The following is a 25,405-nucleotide window of genomic DNA, read 5'->3' on the forward strand; positions in this document are numbered from 1 at the left end:
TTAAAAACTAGATGATTACTTATTGAATTACTTTTCAATTCAGAAAGGATGTTTGTGAAAAAATATCTTATGACACCTTTCTGTTTTCTCAATGACATTCAATTCAGCATTGAAAAAAGGCGCGAATTTAAGACTGTTCCACCTGAGCGAGGCTGACCACAAGTCAGAGACCACTATGATGACGCGCACCAAATGCGTTTGATGGATCCATTTTGTCTTCTTGTAATGCCTCTTAAGGGGAAAGTAATCCAAAAGTAATCAGACTACGTTACTGAGTTTGGGTAATCCAAAAGTTACGTTACTGATAAAAAATGTGGACAGGTAACTAGTAACTGTAACGGATTACATTTAGAAAGCAACCTACCCAACCCTGATTAGGAGTGATGCAAAGTGTATTAGAGCAGAGCAAAATATATCACTGTAATAACCTAGTGAGATGAAGCAACAATGGAGCATACAGAAAGTACAAACAGGCAGCAAGAAATGAACAAGGTACCAGAGGTAGGACCAAGTCACTATTAATCGAGTCACAAGCAAGTCTCAAGTCACAAGGTCCGAGTCTCAAGTCGAGTCCCAAGTAGAACGTGTCAAGACTCGAGGCAAGTCCAAGTCGTGCATTCTAAGAGCAAGTCAAGTCGAACCGAGTCACAAGTTTTCAAGTCAAGTCTCAAGTCAAGTAAATAAAAATGTATACTTGTTCAGCTACAAATCTTTGTCTATTTATTGAGGCTACCAGACAGCCCATTTTATTATTTTTTCTACAACATATTTTGATTAGCCTATGTAAAATAGGGACCTTGTAGCAGTTATAAGGGCATGAAATCAGCAGAAGGCAAGGCAAGTTGACGTGCTCAGAGTGTAGATTTATTTACAGGTCTTGGTGATCCAATGGTGAAAGGGTAATATCATGCAAAATATAAAAGTAGATTTACCAAATATACACAGGAAATAGCCCAAAAGAAATAGCCACTGTATCAGGCTTAACTTGACCTTTTGCACGCATGTAGAATAGCAGAGTATGTACTACAATTTTCTATTTTACCAGGATGCTGGATGCTCATTTCCTCAAAACAAAAACAAATGCACCTGTTTAGCCTATCACGGATCTTAGCTTTAATGCACCAATACATTTTTGTCATTTAGCAGACGCTCTTACAGTTAGTGAGTTCATACATTTTTCATACTGGCCCCCCATGGGAATCGAACCCACAACCCTGGTGTTGCAAACGCCATGCTCTACCAACTGAGCTACACGGGGCAATACAGACAGAAGGAGCACAGCCCTACCTCTACAGATGTTGTCATTAACCTGACCTTGCACAAATCATAACATTTTAATTTTTTCCTTTCTACCCATCCCATTGTTTCCTACCATTAATTAAATAGTTTCAGCTCCTCCAAGCACAGGACGCAACCAGGAATGATATTACCGGAGCAGATTAGTGAAAAAACCCTTGGATTCAACTGATTAATTCTTCAGTTTATTAGACAGGTGTACGCTTCCCTCTTTTCAAAGGCCAATAGAGAAAATGCCATTTTCTCTTAATGATCCAACAGATAATGCAATTGGGACGTTCTCTTGATGTGTCTTATTCTTGTACTAAACGAAAATGGTCTTGTTGTGAAGGGGAATAGGGAGTCGTCATTCCCAGTCCTATTTCATATGAATACGAATGTAAACTATCCAAAAGCCTATTCACCCATTACGGTGCAGATGTGTGCTTTTATTTCTGCTTAATTCTCCATACACGCAGAGATGGGATCCTAGAGGGCTTAACCAGGGAAGTGAGTTAAAACTGTGAAGTCCTGCCTTTCTTTGTCTCTTAAATCACAGTGATAATTAGTGGAGGGTTTAGACGAGGGCACCCAGGAATGGGATCTGCCAAGTGTTTTTTTGACCCTGTGTGAGGTGTGTCCTGCCACCCTGTGCCACATTGCAGACCTGGCACTGGACCCCAGGGTTGATCTTCTGAAACACATCATTACCCATCAGCACCCTCTCAGCCTCGCCCAGAAAGTGTCACAATATTCCTCCCACCCTCGAATGGGGATGGGGGAATGGGCTCGGGGAGAGACTCAGTTAAAGCCAGTTCTTTGTAACTGTGAGAAATATGGCCTGGTTCGTGCCTTATTCAGAGGCTGGGCTTGACGGCCGTATATCTGCCATGTGCCATGTTGCATCGTTTCTAGGAGCTGGTTAGGGATGTTTGGCTAGATACAGCGCCAGGTGTTTACTCACTGTGTGTGGACATTAGACTGTAATGGCCCTACTTCCATGAGAATCAAACACTGGACGAATTCGTCTTAGCTACCAGTCATACACATCCTCAGGTAATAATGTAAATTCACCAAGACATTTTGGGGGCCAATTAAACTGGGTACACCCAGAAGCACATATTCCATTGCATTTTTCCCAGGATGCCTTTCACTGACTCATGGGGGATGTGAGAGTTCATCTATAGGGGAGAAGAGAGAGGGGAGTGTGGGAGGGGAGAAGACTGAGAAAGACAAAGAGAAGAAAAATAGAGATGATATATAAGGCAAAGAGAGGGTAAGAAACAACTGAGAGAGAGTGGGAGGAAGAGCTCAACCAATAGACTTCCTAAAACTCGGCATCCTGGCAACCCCACACCAAGTCCATCCACAGCCCAGCCCAGCCCATCCACAGTCCAGCCCAGTCCAACCCACCCCACCCAACCCCAATCCAGCCGCATCAATCCAAAGACATATGCACACACACACACACACACACACACACACACACACACACACACACACACACACACACACACACACACACACACACACACAGTCCACACTCAGCAGTTGTGGTTTGATTAAGAGTCCCCAGTGGGCCCTTAAAGCAATTGCATCATTGATACATGGTACAAAGCTTTATGATTGAAAAAAATAAGTTTTACACCAGCTAGGCCTGTAGCCACACAGCAGCTTGGTTGGGCAGCTGTCTGGCTGTCAGCATTCTGATCCAAACAAAGATCCTGTCACACTCAATGAAAACCATGAGCTGAATCTAACAGCTAGGCCAATGGCTCTCTTACGACCCTCCCCGGTAATATTAGCTGCCACAGGCCTGCCCTTCTCTACCCATTCCATGTTGTCTTTGTCGACTCCACTGGTTTTACTCACAGAGCCATTGGATAAGGGGGGAAACTTTATGGGGCATCTTATTGTGGTATTATTATGTATCTTTTCAGTGTAATTGATTCAGAGCTGGTGAAGGTTAAACCGTTTAAAGACAGTCCTTTGGAGGAGGATTTACATACACCCAGTGGAAACTCAATGCTATTTCTCTGTCCCTAGAAGTTCATAGAGTTTGTGGTTGTGGTTGAATATTGACTCTGTCTGTCTGTCTAGCAGTAACCCCCTAGCTGCCTAGCCCTGATGATTATTGATATCTGACTTTTGAAGAGATCAATTGAAAGTCATTTTTCATAATATCATTCTGCTGTCCCCTAGGCTCACCCAGATCGTACACATATGTGGATCCTTTGGGATCAAGGCTACTATTGAGACATTTTGTCTAAGGAATCTTCTCAGGTTAACGTCTGCATTAACAGCCATGGACGAGGGTAACAATACTAGAGCAGGCTAGGGGGAAGTTATTAACAACCTCCACCCAGGTCTCTAAGCAAGCACACAGCAGGGAGTATGCCATTATGACTTACTGCAGCTGCTACACAGAAACAGCCAGGCACTGCATCAGTTTCGGAAGAAAAAAAATCTCTGTGATGACAGCTATAGGTATTTGACTCTTCTCAGCAATAATTTCCTACTGAAAGCTATTTCACATCTTGTATTTTATTGTACATAATGATACCTGGATGATGCAGGTGATGTCTGCCCTTAACAGTGGATAAGGACATGTTTTACCGGAATTAGTTATTTTTTAGGCACTCACTGTTTGTGAATACTTGAAGAGAAATCGTAAAGCAGAGACCTGCTATTCATGTGGGTTTGTGAGCCTTCATTCACCATGTGCTACTGCAGTGCATCTCACATACCAAGACAGGTTTGACAGCCAGTCTCCAAAGAGAGGCTCACTCTTAGTTTAAATCTTTAATAGGCTGCAATATTTAGGAATTCTACAATGAGCCCCCTCGTCTTTGAGGGTAGATCCATGGCCATGAGGATCGACCGCAGCTGCACTCTACTAATAAAGTCATCCGCTCAGTTTAATTCATGTATGTTTCACGAGCACCATAAGTAAATTAATTAATGATGCAAACTTAAAACAGAAGCTATGTGGAGCGTGCTTAATTAATGCATTTTGTTGCTTAATATGCAATAACTTTCCTTTCTGAGGGATGTGATAAATGCTTGATCAAGCATAGCAGACAAAGCTGGAAATAGCTGTATCTTTTAACACTTGTGTTCATTAGTGCCTCTGGTGACAAAATAAACAAGTTGAAAGTAGTGCATCCTGGGTAGGACAGGCAGTGGGAGCCAGTAAGGCAGCAGAAGCCAGGGGCTTAGCAAGAGTGTTGAATAATGAAGAGCATTATTAGTTTCCTTTCGTGGTGGGGGAACAGATTGATGAATACGTCTGTCTTTGTGTGCAAATCGGAGAAAACAAGTAATGTGAAGCAGTGACATTTCATCTTGGTGGGAGGGGGGTGAGAGAGGGGGGGAGGGGGTAAAGGGGAGTGAGAAGGTGAGTTTACTGAATACACCAAAGGGTATTTGGTGGTGCTTCCGTGATTCATGCGGCTTGCTACATTACAGACTGCAGTTTCCCTTCCTATAGGAGGTGCCATATCAGGTGTAGGCCGCAGTCGTCACAGCGGTCAAACACAGATCCTTGACAGCCTATTCAATACTGTTAGCTCACCTCCCTTCCTTCTTGTTGCCCTCTCTCTGACATCTTATTTCTCCTTCTCTCATTTTCTCCACAACAGACTTCTGCCATCTCACACAAACAAACAGACAGACAGACAGACAGACAGACAGACAGACAGACAGACAGACAGACAGACAGACAGACAGACAGACAGACAGACAGACAGACAGACAGGCAGGCAGGCAGGCAGGCAGGCAGGCAGGCAGGCAGACAGAAAACTTTCTGTGGTAACACTTTACTTGGATAGTCGCTCTACAGACTATCAATAACATTTCAACTAACTATCTACCAACCTTAACCCTAACCCTAACTTTAACCCTAACCTATCCTAACCCTAAACTTAACCCTTATTATAACCCTAATCCTAACTCTAACCCTAACCATAACCTTAGAAAGCAGTTGCTTATCAACAGATAGTTTGTTGATAGTATGACCATCTGTAGAGCATCTATTCAGACTATCCAAATAAAGTGTGACCCTTTCTGTTGACCACAGCTAATAGCATTGACGAAGACAAATGAAGCTATGAAACACATACTGTAAATGACATACTGTTACACCAAAGGTGTTAAGCTTTTACTGCAGTGGGCTAAATCAGGGTCACACAAAAGTATACACCTCACACACATGGTTATGGGCTTAACAAAAAGAGTTTGCATCCCAATATTACAGTTTGTATACATCACATAAAACTGAGATATAACAAAACAGTTTGACAGAGAAACACCAGATTTTCATTGGGTCTTTGGATTTTTTTTAAATTAAATATTAAATTATGAAAAATATTAATAACATTACACCCATGAGGCCACTAGGTCATTTGACTGCAGGAAACGGTAGCTACGCAATGACTAGTCCTCTGACTTCAGAATACAATAAACTGCATTTGGTGTGTCTGAGTAAGATTGCTGATGTTAGAGTCTGACATTTATTTGAAGTTTAGCAGCTCCTTTAGCTAACTTGGAGACAAACGTACAAGAAGTGCCCCCTCTCTCTCTCTCTCTCTCTCTCTCTCTCTCTCTCTCTCTCTCTCTCTCTCTCTCTCTCTCTCTCTCTCTCTCTCTCTCTCTCTCTCTCTCTCTCTCTCTCTCTCTCTCTCTCTCTCTCTCTCTCTCTCTCTCTCTCTCTCTCTCTCTCTCTCTCTCTCTTCGCTCTCTCTCTCTCTGCTTGGTCCAATAACTTTTCTGCCAGACAGACAAGAATAACTATTTATTAAAGTTTTCTCTTGCATGTGAGTCCAGCAGTGGTAGAAGTTGTGATGATAAGCTCCATAGTTTTGTTGCAGACAGCAGGGTCATGTAGGCTCTCTGTGCTGACAAACAGTTGAAAGCTGGTTCTGTTTTGGCATCTTTCCACTAATATGAGGGGGTGGCTAACTGCAGAGATGGTCTCAGTCATGCCAAGTGGGATACATCCTTTTTTTGAGCCTCCATTGTTAGTCATCTCCGGTCTTGGGGAAATGACATGGAGCACTAGGCTATAGCACAATAGGATATTTTCAGATGTCGCTCAGGGAATTGCAGAAGGCACACATTTCAAGTCTGTTGTCATGTGAATTTTCTTTTGTTGAAATTCACTACCATCCAGTGTTGGGGTCATTTTACTTGACTTATTACTCCCTGGAGAAAGTAGTTAGTTAAACTACTCGTTATATTACTTTTGCGTTACACCCCAAAGCGTTGCACATCCTCACTCAATGTAAACAATGTCTACGTTACGTAGGCCTATAGACCAACACAAGTTTTTTTTTACAGTAGCCCATGTGCATTAAGCCTGCAGATATCAAATCACAGGGCATTGAGGGCAAGGATATAAACACTGTCTAGGCCTACCTGGACCAGCTGTCATCCAAGAGACACCGTCCTTCAGTGCCAGTGTCTTGGTCATTCCCAGGGTTGGTAGTAGAGTGCAATAGAAACAGTTATCCTCCCCTCGCAAGATGTCCAATGCCACAGTGGGTGGCTTCATGACCGTGCAATATTCCCTCAGGAATTGATACTCCCGGTCAGTCATGCATTTTACCCCCAGTTGAGTGCAGAGTGCGCTCAACTCTGCAATGGGAAAGCCCAATGTTTTAGCCATTTTTCATCTCCCTCACTAAAGCAGTTAGTAGTAGTACGTCCATGCGTAAACAGGAACTTGGTGGAGGATGTCAGACTCAGGACGAAAACAGTTAGAATCTGGGGCGGGGGGATTTTTTTATATTGCACCAACAGAGAGGGAATAATAATCATCACAAATATTTATTTGTATAACTGTAATAGGAAGGAAATGATAACAAAAGTAACAACGACTTATCTTTGATCAGAACTGTAATACTATTACACAAATTGGAACCGTACTCCGTTATATTACTCATTACCGGAAAAAGTGATATTATTACTGTAACGAGACTGCTACCATCCCTGTTCGGCAGTTATGTTGTGTTGTATAGTTTACATGGCTGATGCAACAAACGTTTCCTTTCATAGTATTTGATTTCAGATAGAAATGTGAGCTTTTTAAATACAAAACAAATCTGTTTGTATTATTCCGAAGAAGACATTTGTACCACTTGTATTGTACAAACAATCCATTATTGTTGCTGGTTTTCCCCTAATTCTTCCTCAGACTCTGTTGCAGAGATAATTCCTTATTTGGCAGAGACCCATCTCCTCCCTGCTATTTGGCCACTTGTCAGGAAATATGGCGTCCATGATCTACACATGACAGTATCTGGTATTCCAACATGATAAACATGTCACAGACACTTTAGTCACAGCAATAAGTCTCTTGCCAGAAAAGGGCATTGTGGGTAATACCTCAAGTGACCATGTAAATCAACAGTGCAGGAGACCAAACAAAATGACATATGGCATTAATAATCCCAGATTTTACTTCCAAGTGAAAAGTCTGTTTAGAAAGGAAGAAATCATTGTATGTAAATCCTTTCAAACAGATCTCTGAAATGTCTTAATAGTCCAACCCACCAACCTCACCATAGTTTGACTCCAAAGCCTCTCAGTGCTCTTAGAAAATAAGTGCTATCTATATAGAACCTAAAACTGTTCTTTAGCTGTAATCATAGGATTACCCTTTGAAGAACCCATTTGGTTCCACCTAGAACCCTTTTGGTTCCAGGTAAAAAAACGTTTAGGTTCCATGTAGAACCCTGTCCACAGAGGTTTCTACATGGAACCAAAAAAGGTTCTACATGGAACCAAAAAGAATTATCCTATGTGGACAGCCACAGAACTCGTTTGGAACCCTTTTTTCTAAGAATGTAGAGTCCTGGTGACATTTTCAGCCATGCTGTTTATGACTGGAGGGAGCAGGTGCTGCGACGTCATTTCCTGCTCTGCCTTGGCTCATTAGGAAGACCTTGCAGGTTCCTACCATGCAGTCTCAGGGTTTTTGAGTGGCTCTGTGCACTCCTTAGGGACGGACACTGTGATGTCTGTGATGCCCAGACAGCCCTGGGATCATTACCCATGTGAAGTCTCTAATATCAGTCTGTGCTCTGTTGACTTAAGATCTGTTTCCAGGTCAGCATCCATTATCTTCCCTTCCCAGTTGTCATGAGTCAACCACCATCTTAACCACAACTGGTCTACTTACATTTTACCCAGACCTTGGAATATGTTTCAGTGTGGACCCAGGAAAATGTACTGTATGCTAATGCGAAGTTCACTTACTATGCAGTTTTCTGTTTTCTCCGCTCTCGCTCTCTCTCTCTCTCTCTCTCTCTCTCTCTCTCTCTCTCTCTCTCTCTCTCTCTCTCTCTCTCTCTCTCTCTCTCTCTCTCTCTCACTTCTTGCTTCCAACTGCCTCCCACTATTTTTGTTTCTCTCATTGTCATCTCTCACTCTCTTTCCCCTTCTTCACCGATTCGCCCTCCCTCTGTCTCTCCCTCCTCCCTCCTTCCTCTTCTTCCTCTCTGTGTGTTAGTCTGCAGAGACCTGTTATCTGTATGCAAATATTCTTCTCCTAAGAAAGGGAGCTGGTTAACAAATCTGATCAGCCTCAGAATCCGTGGCTCTGTTGAGAGGCACATTTCAAAGAAAGCAGGGATCCAGTCTGGGGGGAAGCATGCATGTTGTACAGTACACTAGTGCTTGTTGTACATGTTGTACACTAGTGCTTCCACAAATATGCAGCACACCATTGAGATGGGAAAGGAATCTGCAGACCATCATACGACATGTTTCTAGTTTCTCTCTGGGCTTCAAATTAATGTCATTTTCAGGAACCGTCTCCTTGACAGTGCTATGTTTTGAACACCTTCCTAATATTGAGTCTTACTGTGTGTCGATACAGTTTGAAGTTTGAAAATTCAAGTATGTATTCCATTTCATTTGTATCATACAATGACTGATAAATAGGGGGCGGAGGGACCTCCCACACCCCAGACTACTGGAGCGGACCAGCCACCACCGGCCTGAGGAGAGGCATGTGAAACGAGGGGTTAATACGGTAATCAGGAGGGAGTAGCAACCTATACGTAACCTCGTTTACTCTCCTCAGGACTTTGAACGGCCCCACAAACCGCGGGCTCAGCTTCCGGCAGGGCAGGTGGAGGGGCAGGTTCCAGGTGGTGACATGTTAGTAGAGGAGTGGCGGAGAGAGTTCTAGGTATATTCGGCCCATGGCAAGAACACCGACCACTCCCCCGGCCGGGCCTGGCAGTAGGACCGAAGGAACCTACCCACATCCTGATTCACCCGTTCCACCTGCCCATTAGATTTGGGGTGAAACCCAGAGGTCAGGCTGACCGAGACCCCTAGACGTTCCATGAACGCCTTCCAGACCCTGGATGTAAACTGGGGACCCCAGTCAGACACTATGTCCTCTGGCACCCCGTAGTGCCGGAAGACGTGAATAAACAGGGCTTCCGCAGTTTGCAGGGCCGTGGGGAGACCGGGCAGAGGAAGGAGGCAGCAGGCTTTAGAGAAGCGGTCCACAACGACCAGGATGGTGGTGTTACCCTGAGAGAGGGGAAGATCAGTTAGGAAATCAATGGATAAGTGGTACCATGGCCGTTGTGGAACTGGTAAGGGATGTAACTTACCTGCTGGAAGGTGCCTAGTTGCCTTACTCTGGGCGCACACCGAGCAGGAGGAGACAAACACCATCACGTCCTTAGCCAAGGTAGGCCACCAGTACTTCCCGGTCAGGCAGCGCACTGTACGGCCGATGCCTGGGTGACCAGAGGAGGGGAACGTGTGTGCCCAATAGATAAGACAATCACGGACACTAGACGGCACGTACCGAAGCCCAGCGGTGCACTGAGGTGGAAATGGCTCTTTGCGTAACGCCCGCTCTATGTCCACGTCCACCGCCCACACCACCGGCGCCACAATGCAGGAGGCCGGGAGTATGGGGGTGTTGTCAATGGGCCTCTCCTCTGTGTCGTACAGCCGTGACGGCCCACCCTTCAACAGAGAGGTGATGGGGGCTGCGACCTTGCCAAAGCCCCGGATAAACCTCTGATAGTAATTGGCAAAGCCAATGAAGCGCTGCACCTCCTTTACGCACGGCTGAAATGCGGTCTCCCTCCATTTCCACACCTAAGGTGGTGATGTGGTATCCGAGGAAGGAGACGGATTGTTGGAAGAACAGACATTTTTCAGTCTTGGCATACAGGTCATGCACCAACAGTCGGCCAAGCACTCTGCGAACCAGGGACACATGCTCGGCGCGTGTAGCGGAATACACCAGGATGTCATCGATGTAGACTGGTGCTGTAACCTCCCTAACAAAACCGAGTGTCAAGTGTTTGATGGGCAATGGAATGGACAGGGGAACCAATGTAATACGTAGACTAAGAGCTAAAGACCTGTCCATAAAGTTCCCAGCTGCGCCTGAATCTACCAGCGCCTTACACTGTGGAAATACCATGTAATCAGGGATGTGGACATGGATGGTTAAATGCGCAGCAGAGGGCTCTGAACGAGTGTGGATTTGCGCTCCCTGGGGTGACGCGAGAGTTTCCTGCCTGCCGCCTCCAGAACCAGAAGAACTCTGACGACAGCGTGCAGCAGAATGTCCTCTTCTGCCACAAGAGTGACACTGGATCTGACATTCTCAGTTCTTCTGGACCGCTGCACCACCCAGTTCCATCGGAACAGTCACACACTGTTCAAAGCTGTAATTACATCTCCTATCAACTCTGCTGTGCTGGGCCCTAGCTGGCTAACACTCCCCCCCAAGGAAGAGAGCGGGCGAGCGTCTGTTCCATCTGAGGCAGGGGACGAGGACCAGTTGGTCGAAGGTCAGCGTGGTATCCCGGCAGGCTAGCTCCCTTCGGATGTCCTCACGCAGGCTGCATCGGAATTGGTCAATGAGGCACCGCTCGTTCCACCCGGACACAGCTGCTAGGGTTCTGAACTCCACGGCAAAGTATTGCGCGGTCCTCGTCCCCTGCCTCAGATGGAACAGACGCTCGCCCGCTCTCTTCCTTGGGGGGGATGATCAAAGACTGCCCGGAAGAGGCGAGCGAACTCTCCGTAGTTGTCCAACGCGTCTCCTCCTTCACTCAAGACCACATTGGCCCACTCCAGGGCTTTCCCTGAGAGACAGCATGTTGGAATGCTCCCGGACCTGCTCAAAGACTCCAGTCATATTCCTCACTCCTGCTGACTCCATGCTGTTGGGTGTGTTATTCTGTAGCGGATGATTCAGACGGAGTCAGGCGCAGGAGGTGTGAATCACAATGCGTAAATCAAATACAGTGCGCCTAATGTGGGTACTGGGAAAACAAAAACACACAGGTGAATATCCCGGCGACAAAGGTACATAATGCTCAACCGAGCTAGCGACACCTCCACATGGAAAAAATAACACACAAAGACATGGGGAGCAGAGTGAATACTTATATAGCGACTGATGAGGGAATATAAACCAGGTGTGTGTGAAAAATAAGACAAAACAAATGGAATGATGAAAAGAGGAGCGGCAGTGGCTAGAAGGCCGGTGATGAAGAATGCCGAAGCCTGCCTGAACAAGGAGAGGAGGCAGCTTCGTAGGAGGTCGTGACACAGGAGCTATAACAATACAACAGAAATAGGAACAGTTTTGAAATGATAACTTCCTCTTTAGGCCCTATAAAGTGGGGCATATTTTATTTCCACTCTCTAGTCATGAATTAGAATCGAGTCTAGACCTACTTATTATAAGGAAAATAAACAATGCCTCTGTGGCCTGTGAAACAGCTTAGTCACACACTGTTCAAAGCTGTAATTACATCTCCCATCAACTCTGCTGTGCTGGGCCCTAGCTGGCTAACACACTGCACTACTTACCATCCCATGGATTCAGTTCAGCAGCTCGAAACACCCAGTAACAAGACTGAGTTGATGGCCTTGGTGAGGGATTTGTTTATGGATGGGAGGGGGCTGAACACAAATTAAAACATGTGTATGCATAGCAAGACATTTGTACATTATTTCATGTGATTTTGACAGAGTAATTTGATTGCACTAGCGACTAACACGGGAAGAGATAAATTGCCATGTTAGTACAGCATGGGTGTTTTCTATCCTTTAGCTGAAGGTACACTGTAAATGGATGTCAGATAGAATATTTGCATTTGAAATATGTTCTCTCTCGCAGGACAAACATACAGCATTTACCGTAAAATATTTACAGTAATTGAAAAATATTTTGCGCTGAGTAGAGGTACATTATGTCATGCTGCAATGTGTTACAGTAACTGGGCTTTCTGTACACATTTTCACAAAGCCCAGAATGCAGTATAAAATACCAATCCATTGATGATTCTGTTAGTGCTGAAAAACTAGACTGATAGAGTGAAATATTGATCCTTTGTTGTGTTAGTCCATTAGTCCCTCAGTTGATCATTTTCTAAGGTAGAAGAACACATGGATTCTGTACAACTAAAGTCTATGCAGGATTACCCAAGCGCCTCTGTTTTCAATTTTCTGTTCAGGTGGATCCTGTGCATCCATTAAGCAAAGTTAGCCAAGTGGAATAAGTGCAAGTGTTTGTGTTAGCTTTCATTAGCCTCCCCTGTGCACCTCAACTGGAACTGAATATATTAAAGTATCTCTGATCCACCGAAACCCCACCAACAGCAACCACACACACACACACACACACAATTACTAGCTGGGAGAATAGAACTCAGATACTATGTGGAACACATTTTTCTTCAAACATCTGAACCTTTCTAGAAGGTTTTTTTCCAGACCCATTTGTTGAAATATGGAGCTTTTAGAACGATACAGCAGAGTCTCAGCATGGACTTATGTGATGTGTTCATTCACATTAGCAAACAGTGGCTTCGCCCAAGTTAATTTCACTGTCTACTGAAATGGGATATGACAGGGACATTAGGATGATACAAATCTGAAATGGCTAATGTTTGCAGAATAATGCAGCATCCTGACTGTAGGAGGATTGTTATCTTCCCCTTTAGTGAAATGTACATTTAACTTTCATCTCTCTCATTTACCTTAGAAGGATAATTCCGCTGCTCCCTGTGTTTGGATTTCATTTGGAATGGCTTTGCATATGTTATTATGCTATATCCACATACTGAATGTGCATCCATTTTGCCTGTGAAAATCAACCCCTTTCTCACACGAGCCCCAATATCTTCCCAACAGGCATTCAGACAGAATATTATTTTTGTATAATAAGAAGATCAAATATTTTCTCACAATTGTTTTGAAATGTTGTTGTTTTCTCTTCTTTAAGGTGCATTGAGGAGATGGGAATTATAGCGTGTGTGTGTATTTCGCATAGAGCAGCAGTTTCAGTCTTACATTTATTAATTTCAAGTCATAAATAGGACTGTCAAGTCACATCTCGGCAGGATAATGAGAAGGATTGCTTTTGATAACCTGTTCAATAGCCAGCAGTCAGACTGGCCAGGTACCTGGGGAGATAGAGAGGACTGAGGGAGGGAAGCGGGGGATTCCTTGGGCTAGATACTGGGGATATCTCAGCGTAGTTCAACCACCATCCAAATGAAGCACTATGATCTCATCTGTCTTCAAAAGTTGAGAATCTCCTTCAAGATTAGCGACTGTTTTTATGTAGACTATGCAGGGTCGGCAGAAACCACTAACATCGCAGTTTTCAGGGATACAGTATCTTCAACCTAGCTTCCGTTTCCCCTGAAAAACAGATGTGGGGACTTCACTCAGGCGTTTATTTTACGCCTGCTACGTTAGGTTAGTTTTTATGAACACCTAAGGAGGAGCATCAGCATACTGTGGCATTTGAATAAATTACTGGTCATAAAAAAACATAATCATGGAAAAGTAACCAATGTGGTGGAGAATTCACCTACAGAATTCCAACCCCTGTGTGCATCTTTAAATTAAAGAATGCATTGTGTTTTATTAGTATGCTCCATTGTTACCTCCATGCCAGTACTAGCGTATGGAGAGTGCAGGTATGAATGTGTTGCTGTTCTAGCACTGTACATATTTTGTAGCAAATTTTTCATAGAGGTTTATTTGTCCATGCATTGTGTGAAAAAGAGCACCAACACATTTGGGCAATGTTTCTTTTCGTAATGCCAAGGGTGACAAACATCCGAATATACACTATATATACAAAAGTATGTCGACACCCCTTCAAATTAGTGGATTTGGCTATTTCAGCCACACCCGTTGCTGACAGGTGTATAAAATCAAGCACACAGCCATGCAATCTCCATAGACAAACATTGGCAGTAGAATGGCCTTACTGAAAAGCTCAGTGACTTTCAATGTGGCACCGTCATAGGATGCCACCTTTCCAACAAGTCAGTTCGTCCCCAAAAAATAATTCACAAAGTGAGGTCCATATAGAAATGGTTTGTCGAGATCGGTGTGGAAGAACTTGACTGGCCTGCACAGAGCCATGACCTCAACCCCATCGAACACCTTTGGGATGAATTGGAACGCCGACTGCGAGCGAGGCCTAATTGCCCAACATCAGTGCCCGACCTCACTAATGCTCTTGTGGCTGAATGAAGAGTGGAGGCTGTTATAGCAGCAAAGGGAGGACCAACTCCATATTAATGCCCATGATTTTGGAATGAGATGATCGACGAGCAGGTGTGCACATACTTTTGGTCATGTAGTGAATAATTCCAAGCTCCTGCCAAGCATGGTTGCCTTACTCTGTCTCCTCACCTTGAAAGGACTTGGGAATAATGTCTCAGACAATTTTTTCATCGCATCGGGAATCCTATTTTGCTTTACTCCCTCTTTCTCTTCTACGCCTTTTCTTCCCTCTCTATTTCCCTATGACTCTCAAGCCAAAATGGAGATGAATTCAACGTCTTTACCTTTAGAGGAAATTATTAAAGTATGCCTTTCTGTGGATCTTTTATTGAGGTGTGCAATGTTTTATTAGATGGATAGAGGTATCTTCCCTCAATCAGGATTTTGCTTGGCCTGATGTGGCTTTGTCAAAACTCTGCAGGTTTCATAATAAAAGCCTCTAGTATTTTACACAAACTCCAGAAATGGCAATTAGAGGGACTGCAGACACTCCTTGCCAAGAGATGGACCTGTGAACTCTATTTTTTTTCCTTCAGGTAATGGCCCTTTCCCGGCGGTTTTTGGTACTCTCTGCCATGGGCTGTGAATGTAATACATGTTAAGTGGTCTTTTGTGTGACACAGATGGACTGATTTATTTTTCTCGTTTGGCAGTCATAAGACAGTGGAAGAGGATTAGAGGCTACACAGCAAGACTGTGCAGAAAGCTGAATTTCAAGTAAACCATTTTTCCATCTGCCTTTTCTCTTGGTTCGGTTGCGATTATATGATTTAAGCCGACCCCAGACACACTGTGACATGCAGTGTGGGAAAAAAGTATTTGATCCCCTGCTGATTTTGTATGTTTGCCCACTGACAAAGAAATGATCAGTCTATCATTTTAATGGTAGGTTTATTTGAACAGTGAGAGACAGAATAACAACCAGAAATCCAGAAAAACGCATGTAAATTTTTTTATAAATTGATTTGCATTTTAATGAGGGAAATAAGGATTTGAACCCCTCTCAATCAGAAAGATTTCTGGCTCCCAGGTGTCTTTTATACAGGTAACAAGCTGAGATTAGGAGCACACTCTTAAAGGGAGTGCTCCTAATCTCAGCTTGTTTACCTGTATTAAAGACACCTGTCCACAGAAGCAATCAATCAATCAGATTCCAAACACTCCACCATGGCCAAGACCAAAGAGCTCTCCAAGGATGTCAGGGACAAGATTGTAGACCTACACAAGGCTGGAATGGGCTACAAGACCATCGCCAAGCAGCTTGGTGAGAAGGTGACAACAGTTGGTGTGATTATTCGCAAATGGAAGAAACACAAAATAACTGTCAATCTCCCTGGGCCTGGGGCTCCATGCAAGATCTGACCTCGTGGAGTTGGAATGATCATGAGAACGGTGAGGAATCAGCCCAGAACTACACGGGAGGATCTTGTCAATGATCTCAAGGCAGCTGGGACCATAGTCACCAAGAAAACAATTGGTAACACACTACGGCGTGAAGGACTGAAATCCTGCAGCGCCCGCAAGGTCCCCCTGCTCAAGAAAGCACATATACAGGCCCGTCTGAAGTTTGCCAATGAAAATCTGAATGATTCAGAGGAGAACTGGATGAAAGTGTTGTGGTCAGATGAGACCAAAATCGAGCTCTTTGGCATCAACTCAACTCGCCGTGTTTGGAGGAGGAGGAATGCTGCCTATGACCCTGAGAACACCATCACCACCGTCAAACATGGAGGTGGAAACATTATGCTTTGGGGGTGTTTTTCTGCTAAGGGGACAGGACAACTTCACCGCATCAAAGGGACGATGGACAGGGCCATGTACTGTCAAATCTTGGGTGAGAGCCTCCTTCCCTCAGCCAGGGCATTGAAAATGGGTTGTGGATGGGTATTCCAGCATGACAATGACCCAAAACACATGGCCAAGGCAACAAAGGAGTGGCTCAAGAAGAAGCACCTTAAGGTCCTTTAGTGGCCTAGCCAGTCTCCAGACCTTAATCCCATAGAAAATCTGTGGAGGGAGCTGAAGGTTCGAGTTGCCAAACGTCAGCCTCAAAACCTTAATGACTTGGAGAAGATCTGCAAAGAGGAGTGGGACAAAATCCCTCCTGAGATGTGTGCAAACCTGGTGGCCAACTACAAGAAACGTCTGACCTCTGTGATTGCCAACAAGGGTTTTGCCACTAAGTACTAAGTCATGTTTTGCAGAGGGGTCAAATACTTATTTCCCTCATTAAAATGCAAATCAATTAATAACATTTTTGACATGCGTTTTTCTGGATTATTTTGTTGTTATTCTGTCTCTCACTTTTCAAATAAACCTACCATTAAAATTATAGACTGATCATGTCTTTGTCAGTGGGCAAACATACAAAATCAGCAGGGGATCAAATACTTAATTCCCTCACTGTATCCCATCTAGCAAAGGAAAACACACCATATAGGGAACAAAAAGGATGACACTGAATCCTATACTCCATGTTTGTAAAAATATATATCGTACAGTAAAATGACAAACACACCATTCAACAGTCCATTTTAGGCGAGTAAAGTCATACCGTATAAAAATAAAACCTCGACAGCTGTAATGGAAACAGGTAGTTTCGGTACAATTGTATATATGCCAAAAGAAAACTTGTTTGTTCAACATGGTGGGATCTTTTTGTTTCGGTAATATTAATTATGCGAGAAATAGTGGTGGAAATGCCTTTATGCGCAACTATTAATATAATAACCATCATATCGTATTAAACTTGGAGTCACGCGATGATATGCTGTGCTTCAAGTTCCTTGGTGTCCACATCACCAACGAACTATCATGGACCAAACACACCAAGACAGTCGTGAAGAGGGCACGACAAAGCCTATTCCCCCTCAGGAGACTGAAAAGATTTGGCATGGGTCCTCAGATCCTCAAAATTCTACAGATGCACCATCGAGAGCATCCTGACTGGTTGCATCACCGCCTGGTATGGCAACTGCTTGGCCTCCGACCGCAAGGCACAGAGGGTAGTGCGTACGGCCCAGTACATCACTGGGGCCAAGCTTCCTGCCATCCAGGACCTCTATACCAGGCGGTGTCAGAGGAAGGCCCTCAAAATTGTCAAAGACTCCTGCCACCCTGGTCATAGACTGTTCTCTCTGCTACCGCACGGCAAGCGGTACCGGAGTGCCAAGTCTAGGTCCAAAATACTTCTCAACAGCTTCTACTCGCAAGCCATAAGAATCCTGAACAGCTAATCATGGCTACCCGGACTATTTGCACTACCCCACCACCCCATCCTTTTACGCTGCTGCTACTCTGTTAATTATTTATGCATAGTCACTTTAACTCTACCCACATGTACATATTACTTCAACTACCTCAACTAGCCGGTACCCCCCTGTATATATAGCCTCCCTACTGTTGTTTTATTTTTAAAAATAATGCACTGTTGGTTAAGGGCTGTGTTACGCACGCCTCGGAAGAGGGAACGCAACACCCTGCTACAACTCAACTCTCCGTGGTGTGAAAGAGGTATGGGACTGTAGGTGTGAGTAAGGATGACAAAAGGCAAAGAATACCGTTAACAGGGAATTTATTCCTTCGCACGGTAAGTTTGGGGAAAAGGGGCTGGACGGAACCAAAGCAAAGAAAGTAAATATCAAAGCCCCCTCTCCTACCTTACCTGCCTACCCACTACTTACTGAACTAGCACCACCTGGTGCACTAACCAAAATACAAGGGATGGTCCGCCCAGGTCTGTCCTAGTGTGCATAGACAGTCCACTTCTACGGGTAATGTATGCCCGCGGGCCTCTTGCCTAAGCACTCCCTAGGTGCCTTCCCCTTCCCCCCTTGGGAACAAATGAAACAAAAATAGCACAAACAAAAACCTTGGTTTTTTGTTTGTGGTTCACAACAAAAACCTGAGAAAAACTAACTCAGGACATTAAAGAAACTCTGAGCCACAAACTAACACAAAACATTACAATTGGTTATCAGAGCAACAACAACACAGTACATACCAAAACTCTTAGCATACAACCAACATGCTGTAACTCTCAGCAATTCTGGTTCCCCTTTCTCTTCTTCTGAGCAACAGAACTGGGGCTTATATAGCTTCAGAAGGAGTTGGTAATTGGAGACAGCTGCGTCCTGACGAGGGCGCAGGGTCAGCTCTCCAATCATCAATGTTTTGACCAATCAGCTGCTTGTTGGGGAATTTCAGGAACCCATTTCCTGAAATACATACATGAAAATACACAACCTACAACACAGAAACTGGGGAACGTAACAGGCTGTAAGTAAGCATTTCACTGTAATGTCTGCACTTGTTGTATTCGGTGCATGTGGCCAATAAAATATTATTTTATTTTATTTTATTTGGTCCTCCCACTATGACACAGGAAACCATACAGTTTATTAGGCTACAGATTAAATAAATTATGATGAACTTCACAGGGTGGTGAAAGTGCATTTTGATCTTGATGCTCCTTTTCAATAAATATTGAGTGTATTATTCTGGTGACATGATTATTGATGCTTGACTGCCGTTTGACAAATAAAATTAATCTCACTCTTATCCATAATAATTTCATCATGTAGACCACCCTACCCGCACTGTATCTGCGAGCTGTTGGCTAGAGTGCACGTGCCAAGACCAGAGTAGGCACATTTTCTATTTAAGGCAACAGTTTTTGTGACAAAACTATCGGTAGAGTTGAAAATGCTATGGTAACACATTTAACCTTTGATTTATATTCAGTACAGGAAAACGTAAGCGAAAAAGTAAATTTTGTGTGCACTACATCATCACCCAGTGACTTTTATCCGCAACAAATCATTTTGGTGGAAACACACCACTGCTGAAAACATTTGCATATTTTCTTTATGCTGATTTTTGAATATTCGTATGAAGATCTGTCGCCAATTAGATGGAAACCTAGTTAGTGATTCAAACATGGATCATTCAATTGAGACTGCCTCTCTCTCTGATCTGTTTACCTTAGCTTATTCGTTCACAAAGCACAGTTCTAACCTAATGTTAGACCAGAGAGCAACATAAACACAAGGTGGACACGCAAACCATCTGTATCACTCCTTGAGCCTTCAGATATCCATCATTGTACCATAGCCGCAAGATTAGTGAGTACTTGTGTTCGCCTCACCTTGAAAAATGTTCCATGACACATGCTTTCTTCATGATTTCACCTCTGAGAGGATATGTTATTGCTGCTTTAGCCCACTATCTTATCTGAGCAGTGATTTGCTTTATCTGCACTGTCACTGTATGTTTCTACCCCAATAAGTGCCCCTAGATACAGCTTGTTCCTTGATCTTAGACAACAGTATGTACACCATATGTCTGGAGTGAGCTGATGTTGGACATCTTCATACACCAGTCTGTACTGTTCACTTAACTGGGGACCACTCTCTTTTTCATTGACTGTGTTGGGTTCCCTCTTCACAGTGAGCATGTACAGAAAGTATTCACACCCCTTTACTTTTTCCACTTTTTGTTGTGTTACAGCCTGAATTTAACATTAATTACATTGAGATTTGTGTCACTGGCCTACACACAATAACCCATAATGTCAAAGTGGAATTATGTTTTTCAAAAGTTTTCCAAATTAATGAATAATGAAAAGCTGAAATGTCTTGAGTCAATAAGTATTCAACCCCTTTGTTATGGCAAGCCTAAATAAGTTCAGGAGTAAGAATGTGCTTAACAAGTCACATAATAACTTGCATGGACTAACTCTATGTGCAATAATAGTGTTTAACATTATTTTTGAATGACTACCTCATCTCTGTACCCCACACATACAATTATCTGTAAGGTCCCTCAGTCGAGCAGTGAATTTCAAACACAGGTTCAACCACAAAGACCAGGGAGGTTTTCCAATGCCTTGTAAAGAAGGGCAGACATTGAATATCCCTTTTAGCATGGTGAAGTTATTAATTACACTTTGGATGGTGTTTCAATACACCCAGTCACTACAATGATACAGGCGTCTATCCTAACTCAGTTGCCAGAAAGGAAAGAAACCGCTCAGGGATTTCACTATGGGGCCAATGGTGTCTTTAAAACAATTACAGAGTTTAATGGCTGTGATAGGAGAAAACTAAGGATGGATCAACAACATTGTACTCTACTAACCTAATGACAGCATGAAAAGAAGGAAGCCTGTACAGAATAACAATATTTCAAAACATGCATCCTGTTTGCAACAAGTCACTAAAGTAATACTGCAAAGAATGTGGCAAAGCAAGGGGTATGTTTGGGGCAAATCCAATTCAACACATTACTGAGTACCACTCTCCATATTTTCAAGCATAATGGTGGCTGCATCATATTATCGGTTTGCTTGTAATCGTTAAGGACTGGGGAGTTTTTCAGGATAAAAATAAACCCAGAATGGAGCTAAGCATAGGCAGAATCCTAGAGGAAAACCTGGTTCAGTCTGCTTTCCACCAATAACCTAAAACATAAGGCCAAATCTAGACTTGAGTTGATTACCAAGAAGACAGTGAATGCTCCTGAGTGGCCGAATTACAGTTTCAACAACCAATTTGAAAAAGCTTGAAGAATTTTTAAAAGAAAATTGGGCAAATGTTGCACAATCCATGTGTGGAAAGCTCTTAGAGACTTACCCAGAAAGACTCACAGCTGTAATCGCTGCCAAAGGTGATTCTAACATGTATTGACTCAGGGGGCTGAATACTTATCTAATCAAGATATTTTTTTATATATATATTTTTATAGATATATTTATTTTTACAAATGTTCTGATTTTTCTTCCACTTTGACATTACAGAGTATTTTGTATAGATCGTTGAAAAAAAAAGACAAATTAAATCCATTTTAATCCAACTTTGTAACGCAACAAAATACTTTCTGAAGGCAATGTAGATGCATATATGGTAAGGTCCATCATTATTGGCAGCCTTGATAAAGATTAGCAAAAAAGACTGTATAAAATATATACAAATACTGAACAATTTTCAAGCCTAGTCTTTTTGATTCTCACCCCATCCCAGCCCAGCCCAGCCCAGCTAAATGTCTTGTAGATTGCTGTTGCTTCCAGGAGATAGCCTTGATGTAGAAACAAAAATAAAAAAATAAAAAACTTTGAATGGAATGGAAAAAGTCAATTAAAAGACTGTCAGACTGCAGGTCTCAATGTTTGGATGTGCATTTTGCAGGACAGAAAGGTTCTGAGCTAGAGATCGTATTTTGATACGTTGTGTAATATAATAATATGTGCCATTTAGCAGACACTTTTATTCAAAGCGACTTACAGTGATGCGCGCATCCATTTTATGTGTCTGCTGAATTGGTCTATTTTCTCATAACAACCTAGATTGACTCTGTATATCTGCATAGTTCTATAGGAGATGGTGAGCAACATAAAGCGCTGTAACAAAGAGAAAGTAGCAAATTGAAAAGGAGCCATAAGAGGAAATATAGTATGTCTCAGGGCTATAGGGGAAAGCGCTCCCAAGGTGATTTCCCAGGTAATGGACCTTTTAGCATGAAAATCAGAGAGATGGGGAATAGGGACTGCCATTAAACGGCTTCACTGTTGTTCCTTTGGGATGCATGGACTTAATCAGTTATATTTCACAGATGCCATCTTTTATATATGGGTACACATTAATCTGCAGTGTTACAAAACCCTAATTGGACAGAACTATGTGGGATAGGCCCAGAATGAAACAGCAGAGAAGAATGATGATTCTCCCTTTAATTGAACCGGGCCTTGCTGCTTGCACAACACTCAGAGGACTTGTTGAAGTGATACAACATAACTATTCGCCAACAATGCCTCTGATAATGTTGAAAGAAGTTACTAAACTGGTAATAAGCTTCTGTGTTTATTTCAATACTACTGCAATCTCGGCACCCAGAACCATATCTTGCATTCATATAGCATATATAACACCTTGAATAGGTTATTAAGTAATTTAACAGTGTAGGGGTAATAGTTTAGGATCTTGATGTAACAGCAAGCAATTGGCTGAATTCTTTAATAAGCTAAAGCATCATACATTATACTTTATTTAACTATTTCTTCAGAAATATAATACACAATATTTTCTGCAACACTTTGATGATTATCTACAACTTTGATATGTTTCTATGGTATATACGGTGCATACTTTGTTTTTGTTGACTAGGCTAATTGGCTAGATATCTTGTTATCAACCTAGCTATAAATGATGTAGGCCTATATGACATGTTCTGACTCCAAAATGATGCATTCTTAAAGAATATCCCTTTGCAGGTCTGCAGCTGAGACAGCCTGCATATTATGTTATCTATACATGACTTCATTTTATTATCTTTATCCCAAGAGCATTTTTCATGTTGTATGGATTTAAATCTGTCTGCCGCAAAATTGGATTTTCAGAATTATATTTACCGTAGCTTCCCTAAATTTACTCTTTGGAGTAATAACTCCTGTTTTATTGCTAAAAGTATTAAATGCACAAGCTTGTTGGTTTTGCATGTAAAACTCTGCTGTGCCTAAATAGTCTGCTGTGAGTGCTGTGAGTCATTTCCAGGTAGACTCAAGAAGATGTTTAATCATCAAACACTATAAAATACCTGAAAAATACAAATCAAATGGATCTTACTCTCTCATGAACTTCACATGGATTTTCTTGCAAAGTTTTAACTACATTCTAAACTTCTGTAAAATAGGGTATTTACAATCAGAGTAAATCTGCAGAGATAGAATCAATGTTTGCATATGAATGTACCATAGCCTCCTGTAGCTCAATTGGTAGAGCGTGGCGCTTGCAATGCCAGGGTTGTGGGTTCGATTCCCACGGGTGGCCAGTATGAAAAATGTATGCACTCACTAACTGTAAGTTGTTCTGGATAAGAGCGTCTGCTAAATGACTCAAATATAAATGTACAATAGCTCTGTGTTCATACCTTATTGACAACCCAGGTTATTCATCTGTTCTCTGTTTTGTACTCTCTGTCTTCCAGGTTTCTTAAGCACAGGGGACCAAGCTTCCAAGGGAAACTACGGACTCCTTGATCTGATCCAAGCCCTGCGCTGGACTAGCGAGAATATTGCTTTCTTTGGTGGTGACCCTTTACGAATAACAGTTTTTGGATCAGGGGCTGGCGCCTCCTGTGTCAACCTCCTGACCCTGTCCCATTATTCTGAAGGTAACCGTTGGAGCAATTCAACCAAAGGTATAATGCAGAGGTTGCAACTTTTTACAATTTTAGGTGTCGCATGCCACCTGTGTGATTTGAGTTTATGAGAGTATTTTGTTCTGGAATGGCTGTATACATAGCCGCGGGAAGTAGGAGTGCTGAGGGTGCTGCAGCACCCCTTGAAACATAATAATAAAAATAATAATAATTTTAAAAAATATATATATATATATATATATATATACACTACCAGTCCAAATATGGACCAAGTCCATATTATGGCAAGAACAGCTCAAATAAGCAAAGAGAAATGACAGTCCATCATTACTTTAAGACATGAAGGTCAGTCAATACGGAACATTTCAAGAACTTTTAAGTTTCTTCCAGTGCAGTCGCAAAAACCATCAAGTGCTGTGATGAAACTGGCTCTCATGAGGACCGCCACAGGAAAGGAAGACCCAGAGTTACCTCTGCACCAGAGGATAAGTTCATTAGAGTTAGCCTCAGAAATTGTAGCCCAAACAAATGCTTCACAGAGTTCAAGTAACAGACACATCTCAACATCAACTGTTCAGAGGAGTCTGCGTGAATCAGGCATTCGTGGTCAAATTGCTGCAAAGAAACCTCTACTAAAGGACACCAAGACAAGAAGAGACTTGCTTGGGCCAAGAAAAAATGGACATTAGACCGTTGGAAATCTGTCCTTTGGTCTGATGAGTCAAAATTTTAGATTTTTGGTTCCAACCGCTGTGTCTTTGTGAGACGCATAGTAGGTGAACAGATGATCTCTGCATGTGTGGTTCCCACCGTGAAGCATGGAGGAGGAGGTGTGATGGTGTGGGGAGTGCTTTGCTGGTGACACTGTCTGTGATTTATTTAGAATTCAAGGCACACTTAAACAGCATGGCTATAACAACATTCTGCAGCGATATGCCATCCCATCTGGTTTGCGCTTAGTGGGACTATCATTTGTTTTTCAACAGGACAATGACCCAACACACCTCCAGGCTGTGTAAGTGCTATTTGACCAAGAAGGAGAATGATGGAGTGCTGCATCAGATGACCTGGCCTCCACAATCACCTGACCTCAACCCAATTGAGATGGTTTGGGATGAGTTGGACCTCAGAGTGAAGGAAAAGCAGCCAACAAGTGCTCAGCATATGTGGGTACTCCTTCAAGACTGTTGGAAAAGCATTCCAGGTGAAGCTGGTTGAGAGAATGACAAGAGTGTGCAAAGCTGTCATCAAGGCAAAGGGTGGCTACTTTTAAGAATATAAAATATAAAATATATTTGTTTAACAGTTTTATGGTTACTACATGATTCCATATGTGTTTTTTCATAGTTTTGATGTCTTCACTATTATTCTCCAATGTAGAAATAGTAAAAATAAA

At 42.7% G+C, this 25,405-nt stretch overlaps 1 protein-coding gene across 3 annotated transcripts in view; it reads left to right on the forward strand.

Annotated features, from left to right (window-relative positions):
* Positions 1 to 25,405, forward strand: part of LOC121540224 (neuroligin-1-like) — a 325,848-nt gene that overhangs the window by 290,374 nt on the left and 10,069 nt on the right. For all 3 annotated transcript variants that reach the window (XM_041848913.2, XM_041848912.2, XM_041848914.2), the window contains one exon: positions 23,836 to 24,048. In XM_041848913.2, the coding sequence (XP_041704847.1) occupies positions 23,836 to 24,048 (213 nt within the window). The remainder of the gene's footprint in view (positions 1 to 23,835; positions 24,049 to 25,405) is intronic.

Source organism: Coregonus clupeaformis, chromosome 26, assembly GCF_020615455.1.
Source record: "Coregonus clupeaformis isolate EN_2021a chromosome 26, ASM2061545v1, whole genome shotgun sequence".
Taxonomy (NCBI): Eukaryota; Metazoa; Chordata; class Actinopteri; order Salmoniformes; family Salmonidae; genus Coregonus; species Coregonus clupeaformis.